The sequence below is a fragment of the Stegodyphus dumicola genome, chromosome 3 (genome assembly GCF_044657685.1).
Source record: "Stegodyphus dumicola isolate Sdum_Otavi_A_Nest chromosome 3, ASM4465768v1".
Lineage (NCBI taxonomy): Eukaryota > Metazoa > Arthropoda > Arachnida > Araneae > Eresidae > Stegodyphus > Stegodyphus dumicola.
Genome location: NC_140770.1, coordinates 250,604,138 through 250,616,635, shown reverse-complemented (window position 1 = coordinate 250,616,635; position 12,498 = coordinate 250,604,138). Strand labels below are relative to the sequence as shown.

At 33.9% G+C, this 12,498-nt stretch overlaps 1 protein-coding gene across 3 annotated transcripts in view; it reads right to left on the bottom strand.

Annotated features, from left to right (window-relative positions):
* The window catches only part of LOC118194171 (HEAT repeat-containing protein 6), a 138,995-nt gene that overhangs the window by 116,520 nt on the left and 9,977 nt on the right, over positions 1–12,498 (bottom strand). For all 3 annotated transcript variants that reach the window (XM_085814039.1, XM_085814038.1, XM_085814040.1), the window contains exon 2: positions 12,236–12,343. In XM_085814039.1, the coding sequence (XP_085670165.1) occupies positions 12,236–12,331 (96 nt within the window). In that variant the 5' untranslated portion in view covers positions 12,332–12,343. The remainder of the gene's footprint in view (positions 1–12,235; positions 12,344–12,498) is intronic.

The window sequence follows — 12,498 nt, the reverse complement described above, 5'->3', positions numbered from 1 at the left end:
CACGTGAACCTAAGTGATCTCATCTCATGCAAACTACGCTACAGAAATATAATTCTTTCTAATTATCTACATTAATTTCAAGTTAACTCTTAATTTGGAATGCAAGTTGAAATGCAACTTCAATTCGTACGAACAGCTTATTCAGAAATTATGTAAAACCGTAGTGCTTTACTTCGCTAGTGCATTTTCAATTAGAATTAATGAATTTAACCCTTGACTTTGCCTTTTCTATATTTTTGCCTTCGGGTGAACAATGCGATTCCATTCTGATTGACTTAATTACCGCAAATGGCCTTAGGGCATAAAATTGTACTATCTGATAAAAATTCTATGTAATCGTATGCCAGTATTGAAAGAAACAATCAATCTGGTAAGAAATGGCTGCGACATGTTTTGAAAATGTAAAAGGTTACCAGCGAGGATATTCCGTTTGGCATCAGTTGTACCATTATTGGCGACTTTATTGGTTGCGCCTGCAAAACGGAAATGTACCATAATATGTTATATTAATGTTTTTTTTATAAAATATAACTTTTCTCAATATCTGTTAAAAATGTATCAATTTTCGTTTCATTTTTCATTCATTTTATTTATTTATTTATTATTTTTTTTCCTCTTTCTCATTTTCGATTTAGCTACATGGTTGTGGGAAAAATTTTGGTGCCCATTTTCCTGAATGTATTAATAATGTTCTAGCCTAAAAAGGCAATTTTCATTGGAAGAGACTGGCTATGTATTAAGTAAAACGGTCACTCTATATCTGTTAGACTCAGCAGCTACCGAGCAGTAAAGCCATTGAACACTGGCAGTTCAGTACGAATTTGAATCTGTACTGGCAGACAGGCTGTTTTCGTGGATTTTCCCATGTGTAACATGTATATGAGGCAGTTTTCCTTAGAAAGTCCTCCACGAAGGCATCCCTCCCCTTAGGCAAATAGCCCTCTGGCTTTGCCATAATTACATAAAACAAACTGACTTCTGTTAGGTGACCACTAAACCAAAAACGAGAAAGAGAAGGAATGAAAGAGAGGGAAAAAAAAATTAAATTAATGAGAAATGAAATGAAAATTTATACATTTTTAACAGATATTGAGAAAAGTTATATTTTATAAGAAAAACATTAATACAACATATTATATTGCAAATTATACATCGTGATGGCACTACATTACGGTGACTTTTCAGGATGTGTCGCTTTGCTCCGCCCTACTTTGTGGCACTTCCTTCTACAGCTTCAGTTATGAATAAAACAAAACCTTAAAGAATATTTTACTTCTAAATTAAACATTATGCACTAGTTTAGGGCAATAAACATAAACCTAAGTAAGTATTTTAAGCGAAAGGCGTGGTCAATAAAATGTCACACTATTTTTATCTCAAGAATGGTGACATGAACTGCAAATTATAGAGGTCACAAATAATTTATACCTTTGCTTGTTTTACAAATTCACTTTTTTTAATTGTTCCTAATTTTAAAATAAAATATATTTGCTAAACTAAGCCTCACGACCATATGTTTCTATATAAAATATAATTCAAGAATAACAATAATTTTTATTGCAGTATTCAGATTTTTAAGAACAGTCTAATCCTACTACGCTGAGGTAAGCAGCCAGTTCAGTCTAGCCTACAAGTCTCTCGATTAACTGCACTTCGTAACACAAAATAATGTTCCCACCTCACTGCGGATTCTCACATGATATTCCTACAACCAAGTTATGCCTAAACAGTATCTGCCAAATAACTATAATTGCTCCCTACGAATATAATTGCTCATTCCCTCCTACTTCACTAACATGGTATCTGAATGCTTCGCATTCAAATCTCCTGAACTTAATGCTAGCACAGAAAAAGTTATGCTCAGTAATTTCACTAGCTATATGGAGGGTTAGTCAATGGCTGGATACCTACATTTGCGACTGCATCGCTTCATAGGACAAGGAAAGGAAATTTCATTAGTGGGAGGAGCTAAACGATTTTGTAAGGGAAAGAATGTAACATGATGTGATGAGTAAAATATTAATGAAATCTGAAGATATTAGAAATTTGAAAGCATTTCGAAGAGCAAGATTGGAAAATTATTATCATTAAGTAAACAAGGGAAATGTGTGTCATGTGAAAGTGTTCAAAAGAACCTAGTTGATTAAATGAAGATGCATTACGGATAATTTTTGAAGATCCCATATTAAAATGTAATTAAGTGACCATTGCATTTAGCTAAAAAAAATTCTTTTTTCCTTTCAAAATTTAATTCATATTCCCTGATGAGAAATTTCAGCACGTTTTCAATTTGGCCAATATACACCAAACAGCACGATACATATCAAACAATACTAAATTAACACAATAATTAAAAGCATGTGTGAGATCTTCAAGAATTAAAAACTGAATTTTACTGATAGGTGAAAAAAATAACTTAAATATTGAACTTATGGAGAAGTCGAGAAATTTTGTATTTGATTGTAAATTTAAATAATTATTGGGTATGTCTCAGCTAAACTTCACTGTCAGCTTAATGTTGACTAAATGTCTTGACATTTAACTGTCCCGTAGCTAAATGTCCTGACGGCTAACTGTCCGTGTCGACTAAATGTCCTGTCGGCTAGCTGTCCGTGTTGGCTAAATGGCCTGTCAGTTAAGTGTCCATGTCGGCTAAATGTCCAATGTCCTTGTCGGCTAAGTGTCTGTGTCGGTTAAATGCCCCGTCGGCTAAATGTCCTGTTGGCTAAGTGTCCGCGACCGATCTTCAAATGCTAGGCAACTGGTGAGGCTCCAATTTAATATTTTATTTGTAAATATTTAAAATATTGTTGTATTCTTAGACACAAAATGCAAAATTTAAGTTTTGTTAACTCGTTAGTAAACTAACAAGCCGTAGTGCAAATGAATATTCAATTTCTTTCGCAATAATTGTATTCACTTAATATTCTTGGAATATGAGCTAAAGAAGGAATGTTCTTGGAAAATTAAAGAAGTGTTTAAATCCAATGATATTAGGTTTGTCTTACAAGCTCAGGATTAAAACTATTCTGCAATTAACCGAGTAGTTGACTCGTAAATGGCTGTGAATTAAGCAGATGACTTTTAATCTTACGTTATTCAGTCAGAAAACGTATTCCAAATGTTTTGCATTGCATGACAATGCATCTTTTCATTATTCAATAACCAATCGGAGAATCGCTTGTGTTCCGAAAATAAGTATGTGTACTCAATCATCCTGCATGTTCTTCAAATTTGTCTTCTTGTGATTTTTTTTCTTTCCCAGAAACTAAAGTTGCCTCTCAAAGGAAAATATTTTGACATTGAAGAGACAAAAGGAGTATGACATCTACCTTTAGATGCATGTCAAAACCAGATCTCTACAAGCCTTCTCTTCCATTACATGTTGTGCATTCAAACAAAAAGTTGCATAAGTGTACATTCCATAATTTATTTTTATTACAGTCTGATTACTTTATTAACATACAGTGAATATATACTAAGCCTTTTACTTCAGTAATCCGGAACTTTTGACAGAATTGTTGTCGGAACTAGGACTTAGAAGATAAGTCAAATTGAATATTTCAATAATCCAATAATAATACACAGGGTGGTTATAATTAAAGTTCCACTTTGAAACGGTCATAAAAGGAAAACTACTGGATCAAATGTTATCAAACTTGGTAACTGTGTAAAGGAGGTCATGGGAATTGATTTTCCGCAAAAGAAATGAAAGTTCGAAACCTCATCACCAGGGGGGAAATGGCGCTGTATGCAATATTGTTAAACGAAATATGGGTCGGAATCTAACTTAACCTTTTGTTACACAGGTTTAATATGTTGTATACCCTTAAGAAACTTTGGAGTAAGCAAATTACCATTTAAAGGCATTAAATTCGATAAAAGTTGAATGTGCCATCCGTGTAAGGGAGAAATTCGTCACGAATTAGCAATTAGAAAATGCGAGATCACAAATCATTCGCACAAATGCGTACATTGCCAATTTGTAATTTTTTAAGTCTGAATTTAGCACTAAAACATGAAGATGCTGATTCAAAACACTTTTAACTAGCTGTCATTCCACGCCGTTTGGTGTGGAATGACAGCTAGTTTCATAACTGATCCATTTTTCTCTGAAGAGTAGTCGACAGCTAGACCACTGTGATTGCAGCTCGCTTAGGGTCAATGTTAAAATGTTTCGTCATACATGAATAGCAGTAACATGGAATTTTAGATATGATATGAGGGACGCAGCTCGACCCTCCTGGCAGACTTTACGTTGCCCTATGGCCTTTTTGCGGGCTGCGCCAGAGCAAGCCAGAAACAGCACGTTCAACAAACATAAAGAACATAACTAAAAAAAAAAAAAAAAAAAAATTCAGATTAAAATCCCTACTGCAAGCTTATTATGATTAATCATCTCCAGCATTTTCCTGGCAAATTTTTTCAGTCTTTTAAAAACATTTAAAATATCATATATATTAATAACATCATTTTTCTTAAACTCCTTCCTGATATCAATAAAATATTTACATGTTTCCACATAATGCTCTGCAGTGCCCGGTTCTTTACAGATATCACAGAAGTCAGACTGTTGTAATTTAAACCTTTTAAAATAGAAAGAAAATAACCTGTAATGATTTGGTTAACGTCAATGTCTGAATAACATAAACCTTTTTTAAGTTCAACAAATTTCATATAACCTTTATTTTGATCAGACCTTTCCACTCCTCCCTCCATTTATCATAAATATAATTTTTTCATAATAGTCACAGCTTTCCTTGTTGATCCCTGTACATCAATATCGCGAGCATTAACATCGGTAATTGCCTCCTAGGCCAGTGCATCTGCCCTCTCATTTCCAAAATGTCCAACCTGTGCCTTCATCCAATTAAAAACAATATGATTTGGTGTTTTAGATACTATGATTTTTATGCAGGGCTGGGCCCCACCTCACATATGTCGCACAGTTACAGTTAGGCAACATTTCACGAATGAACGTCTTATAGGCCGACCCTTCCCCTCTTCCCACCAGACCTCAACCTCTGTGACTTTTGGCTATGGTGTTATCTCAAAAGCACTGTTTATGGTGATAATCTAAACAATTTGGCAGAAATGAAAAATGTGATACACTGACATGCCCATAACATTCCTCCTGATATGCTGCTGTTGAGGATGCAGTAACAGAATTTAACTTGCTTTCAGAAAATGCTGGACGCTACATTGAACATGCTTTGTAACACATTTTGGAAACGATTAAACACATTTTAAACCAATGTTTTCATGTTTTATTTTATTTAACAATATTGCATACAGTGCCATTTTTCCCTGGTGGTGAGTTTTTGAACTCCTTTTTTTTTTTCCCCCGCAGAAAATAAATTCCAATAACCTTCTTTACCCGATTACCAAGTTTGATAACATTTGGTCCGGTAGTTTTCCTTTTATGACCATTTCAAAGTGGAACTTTAATTATAGCCACTATGTAAATTAAACTTTTAACTCTTTCGCATCGAGAGACGACCAAATCTGTTTTCATCAAACATCGAAAACGCCCATGTTTACGAATTTGTCTTGGAATAGTTTTCCTTTCCCCCTGCCTGGTAGATAGCTACAGCATTAACAATACCTACTTAAGTGAAATGACTGTTTCTCTCTTGGGGGTTTTTCAGCGGTTTCATCCATTGTGTGCAGTTTCACCTGCCAGATTGCACCTGCGAACGTTAATAGCTTTCCGTATGTCTCCTTTAGTTGCTTCAAAAGAATGATTGACATGTCTCTTAACAACTCACGAAACCAATGAGCCATACACTAACGTGGAGGGGGAAAGCACTAGGTGGAAAATAAACGAGGTGGGGCGGTTTGCAGTTGCCTGAATGAACAGGTGTTACGGGCGACTTCGATGCGAAAGAGTTAAAAGTTTGACAGTTTGGTTCAAGTCCCAGCTTTATAAATATATATATAAATATAAATTTTTATATTAATTCTCTTAGAAAGAATGCTTTAAGAAGCTAATTTTTCTCTTGTGTTATAGATTGCATAAAAAAACATGATCTATAATATGATTTAGATTTTTTCAGCCGATATAAAAATCTGGTCACTTGGTGGTACAGAATAAACACTGCTGGACTGTTTTACTTCTTTGTCATTTAGCAAAAAAAAACTTTTAATTAAAATATTTATCCTATGGACTTCGCTTTAAATTTTATTTATAGTTATATAGAAAATGAAAAGCTGTCTTTAGCTGAAACGCAATTCATGTAATTGATATTTTAAAAAAATTGACAAGAATGCAAAATTTATTAAAGTCTAGCAATCAAAAATACTTAATTTTCTTGTGTGAGCACTGAAAATAGCTGTAGAAGGAAAGAAGAAAATTAGAGAGAAAAGTAAGCAAACATTTGCAGGGAAGTTTGGCTGTAAGACATACCAAGATGTTTCAAAAAGTTGGACGCTTATGAATGTACTTTCAGGATACTTCAAAGAATTTAGGTGTTCAAAGAGAAAACACTTGGACGTGTACACCAGCAAATACCATTAATTGAGCTTGTGTTAACAGAAAAGACAAAAACAATATCATTGCAGATTAAAGTGAAGAGCGACTGGTTTTAGACTATATTGTTGTATAAATTTAAATTACGTTATAGAACATCATATCGTATCATAAATGGAAAATCCCATGATTTCTCAGTCAAATTATTAGAAGATTCAGGAGTTTACCCAGTCATGTATGTGGATGTCACCTAAAGACGTCTTTTTTTCCCCTCCTGATGAAACAGCAGCCGAGCGTTAAAAGTCGCTGAACATTGGTAGTTCGGTCCGAGGTTCGAATCCCGCGAACGGGCTGCCTGCATGGGCGTTTTCGTGGTTTTCCCCATGTGTAACGTGTATACGAGCCAGTTTCTCTTAGAAAGTGCCTCCACGAAAGCATCCCTCCCTTTAGGCAGATAGCCCTAGTGTGCTTTGTCATAATTAAATACCGTATTTGACGGCATATAAGACGCACCCTTATTTAGAAGGCCACACACAAGGAAAAAAAGTTTCAATAGTCCGCCCGACAGCGCGGTACCACAATAACTTAAAAAGTGGTTTCGTTTAGTTCTCACATTTCGTAAAAGCCAAATAAACAATCATTGAATGCAATTACCAAACATATTTTTATTAAGGGAAATTAACAAATGGCAAGCTATTTTGAACATGATATGTAAATTTCAATAATGAATAAATGAATGAACAGCAAGCAATCAAACATAATACAAAATAAAGCAGAAACAACAAAAAACACAGATCCAAGGAAAACGCTGCCTATCATGAAATTAGACTTTAATCACTTTCAAAACCATAAAAATCCTTTTCACTATCATCATCATCGAAAACGAAAATATCATCATCACTACTGTTTCCGTCATCGCTAGTATCACCTTCTTCGAATAATGAGTTGTCTTCTGTTCCGTCAAGAGCATTACTGATTTCGCACTTCTTAAAGGACTTAACAATTACTTCAGCCTTTACGTGCTCCCAAGATCTTTTTACCCACTCACACACTTGTGAAATAGAGGGCCACTTCATTCTACTTGAGGGTGTGAGGGCGTGATGTGGTTCTCCTATCCACTTGTTCCATCATTCTCGCACTTTTTCCTTAAATGGCTTATTCACCAATACATCTAAAGGCAGCAATTGGCCAGTCAGTCCAGCAGGAATTACAGCTATTTGGGTTTTTAATTCCCTCACTTTATTCTTTATGGTTTCAGTTCTTTGGGTGCTAAACTGATCCAAAACCAAAAGAGAAGGTTTTCTTAAGAGTCCACCAGGTCGCCTCGCCCATACGTTCCGTAACCACAGTTTCATTCCAGCTTCGTCCATCCAGCCTTTCTGATGACCATGAACAATTACACCCGTTGGAAGTTTTTCTTTCGGATGAATTTTTCTTTTGAATATGAAAAACGGCGGTAGTTTTGTGCCATCAGCACAACATGTTAGAAATACCGTATATAGGGTTTTTTCATGACCTGTGGTTTTTATGATTATTGATTTAGACCCTTTAATACTCACAGTCTTGTTGGCTGGTACATCAAATGTGAGTGAAATTTCATCCATATTTCCTATTTTACCGAGCTCAAAAGAAGTTTTCTTGCGTGCATTTATAACAAACCTAAGAAATGCTAGTATTTTTTCTTCATAATCTGCTGGCGTTTTCTGTGCAATAGTTGCTTTTGTGCGCATTGATAAGCCTTGCCTTTTCATGAACCTGTAGCACCAGTCCTCTGATTCCCATGTTTTTCTGTAAATTCTTTGGCCTCATTGATTATCATTGTGGTTGAAACACTTATCCCAGATTTCCTCTTACCTATCACCCACATTTTTACAGCATTTTCAAGTTCAGGCCAAGATGGAGCTGGGCATCGAAGGTTATGTTTTTGTTTTTTATCAGTCTTCAGTTAATCTTCCTGCAGTCGCCAAGTACGTATAATTTTTTCGGTAGGTGGTAGACCGAAATGCCTTGCTGCTGCTTTGTTTCCATGCACTTTGACGTAGTTTAACACTCCTAGTTTATACTGAATTCTATAGCTTAATCTCTTGTTTCCTGTAGTCATATTTTCCAGGGTATTTTTTTTAAACAAATAGTTTTAAGCACCAATTCTGACACATTTATAAAGAGTAGCACCGATACCTACACATGTGTTGGCTGAGTCAAAGAAAGTCTATGTACAGAAGGAAAGTCTCCATAGATGTAATGTGACCGTCGAACCTGTTCGAACTTCAACATCAGCTTCGAGCTTTGGTGCTTTTTGGCGACAGATATTTCACGCATGCACAAAATAATTATGGCAGACGTAGAAAAAGTTATGTGTGTCTAGACCTTTATCCGGGCTAAAAATAGCATTCAGTACACGGGGACACATTGAAATGCCGTGGCGCGCAATGAATTGGAAGTTAATCTGTCAGCACTATCCTTATCTTCAGGGCAGATGTTTTTATTTTATTTGGCTTGTAATTCCTTACTAAATGTAGTATTTCATCTTGATGTACTCCGTTTTTGATATGATTTAAATCAAATTCCTCGTTATTATAATTCGCTTCCGGTAAAGAAGAAAGTGACACAGAAGTTATTGAAAACTAAAAAATTTCGATTGACAAATTAGTCGGTATTCTCGACACAGCAATTACAGGACTTTAACAGTGGAACTTTGTAACTGAAGAAGAAATTATGTCTGTTTATAGAATTAAAGAGAAAGTATTATCACATTAAACGAAGCAACTTAAACAACTTACATTAAAAGAAATGTTTAATAAAGTAAACAAATAAATATAAAAGTTTTTTTTTTTTTTTTTTTTTTTTTTTTTTTGTAAATTTTTATACCTTTTAGATCATAATTGTTCTTTATTTCATAAATTATGGTTTCATATTTTTAATTTTATAATTTCTGCATGCCATCTTACCAGATTTAAACTGATGATCTATAATCCGGAAAAATCGATAATCCGGAATCGCCGAAGTCCCGACGAGTCCGGATTAACGACTTTTGACTGTAATAAATATATTTTAAATGCTCAGTTCGAATGAATAAATAGAAAATTTTAAAATAATTATCTGAAGAGACAATGTAACACTAACAATTAAAATAAAAGACTAAAAATTTAAAAATTACTTAAAATAGTAGCTATGACTAAAAATACAGTATAAAAAAACTATTTGAAAAAAAGTAATAAACAATGCACCTTTGATTTAAACTACACAGTTTGAATGAGTAAATAGAAATTTTTAAAACAGTTATTTGAAAAAAACCATGCAACTTAAAAAATTAAAATGAAATTCGAAAAAGAAAACTTACCTAAAATAATAACAATTATAATTAAAAATATAATATAAAGACCATTATCTGAAAAAAAGGAACGATCGCAACTTCCCCACCCCCTTACACACGAGGTGGAAAGGGAAAGGAAAATAGGTTGTCATATATTAAGAAGTTCGCTAAGTGAACTATTCTTGGCGCAACTGAAAAAAAGCGCAAACATAACCTGTCGAATTTCTCCATAAATTTCGCACCAAATTTTACAAAATTTAGTATCTAGGCATAATTTGAGTTGTAGAATCGAAATATGTAAAAACGAAAAATGGTATGTCATTTCAGAAAAAGTCTGATTTTGTGTCAAAATACCTATGTTAGAATAGTATTATATATAAATCTAATATACATCCTAAGTCGCTCGCGTTTTCGAGACATAAAGAACGCAATTTGATTTTCGTGAATCGGCGCAATAGAATGGGAGATATAGAACTGTCTCCCTTTTTTTTTAGCAGTGTACATATGGCATATTAAGTATCGTTGGGGCTTGCTAACTGCTAAGAAAATGGAATTCTAAGGGGAATTTCATCCTGAAGGGGTCAGTCTGAGAGTCTGCCACCTTCTCCTCCTCTTGAAAGGATTTCGGATTGCAATGAATTTTTTAGTACCTCCTTGCCATGCAGATATTAAGTGCTTACACACATACACGCCTTCTACAGGATTAGAACCAGGGTCCTTTAACCACTATCCCGTCTGGGCAGCAAAAAGAAAGTTAATGAGCAACTCTTGTCCATGACAGAATAGAAACCTGCAATCAATTCGAAATCATATGCTTTATCCATTAGGCAATGTGGACATGATTTTATAACAGGAATTACTGAATTATGGATTAAACAATAATAAATAATGTTATTCTCCCATCTCCAAGTTTGTGATTTTTAATTTTTTGAAGGTTGCCATAGTTTTCTAATTTTTGTCAAATTTTATATGTCACTAACATTGTCATTAATAAGGAAGTACAGTCAAAAGTCGTTAATTCAGACACCCATAATCCGGAATGATCTATAATCCGGACCTCAAAGCTAAAAACTTTCTGCGCATGCGCTGCGTTGACACATGTGCATAGGCGTTTATGCATGCGCATAAACGCATATGCACATGCCACATGACTTTTACTATCAATGCCACATGACTTTTACGACTGCGCATATGCGTGTGTGCAAGTGCAGAATACGTTTTCGCGTGCGCGTTTTATGTATAACGGACGGTATAAGCTAAAATTATCTAATTATCTATTTCAGTTAATGTTGATGATTGCATTGTTCCTTAATCTTCGAATTGGATCCAGTTTATTATTTTTTGCAGACTGTAAGAGCAATTTTATAAAAGTAAACTTGAACTTTCGATTATGTCAAATAGAATTTCCAATGCTGGAGCTCCCAAAGGATCTACAAAACGAAAGTATGTTTCGCTGTCCATCAAACAAAAAGTGGAATTGCTGCAAAAAATGGATAAAGACATGAAGAAGGTGACAGAGAGGTTAGTGAAAACGAAAAAATTTTGATTGACAAGTTAGTCAGTATTCTCGGCACAGCAATTACGGGACTTGAACAGCAGAACTTTGTAACTGAACAAGAAATTATGTCTGTTTATAGAATTAAAGAGAAAGTATTAACACATAAAACGAAGCAACTTAAACAACTTACATTGAAAGAAATGTTTAATAAAGTAAACGGCTAATCTTTGGAATATTATAACAGGTAGTTTGGCGACATTTTGGTAAGGCGATAAAGGTTACTAGCTAGGACTTTAGCAGTGTACATGGATAAAGTGGCTTATAATTCCTCACTAAATGTAGTATTTCATCTCAATGTATTCCGTCTTTGAAATGATTTAAATCAAATTCCTTGTCATTATAATTTGCTTCCGATAGCGAAGAAAGTGACACGGAGGTTATTGATCAACGAAAAAATTTCGATTGACAAATTAGTCGGTATTCTCGATATACAGCAATTATAGGACTTGAACAGTGGAACTTTGTAACTGAACAAGAAATTACGTCTGTTTATAGAATTAAAGAGAAAGTATTATTACATAAAACAAAGCAACTTAAACAACTTACATTGAAAGAAATGTTTAATAAAGTAAACAAATAAATATTAAGCCTTTTTTTTTTTTTTTTTTTTTTTTTTTTTGTAAATTTTGATACCCTTTAGATCATAATTGTTCTTTATTTCATAAATTACGGTTTCATATTTTTAATTTTAGAATTTCTGCATGCCATCTTACGAGATTTAAACTGATGATCTATAATCCGGAAAAATCGATAATCCGGAATCGCAGAAGTCCCGACAAGTCCGGATTAACGACTTTTGTCTGTACCAAGTTTTATATGCAAAATCATTGTATGGCATTCATAAATAAAATATATTCTTAACATTAAAATGTAAAAAGAATGAAAAATTTCTTACCTTCTGTTTTATGATCAAGAAGTAGATCAGACTACTAAATTTTGATGTGATATGGTCATTCCCTGGAGGTATCAATTTTGCAATGTTTAAAAGCATATCTTCAGTGACCTATACCAGAAAAAGGCAGAAAAACAAAGAGAAGATATTTATTATTATAAAAAAACACAGCAGAATTTTATTTTCACTTTCTAAAGTCATATAACAAAAACGCTATCTATCACACAAATATTACTTTTTAACAAATAAAAAAGTTTACATGTATG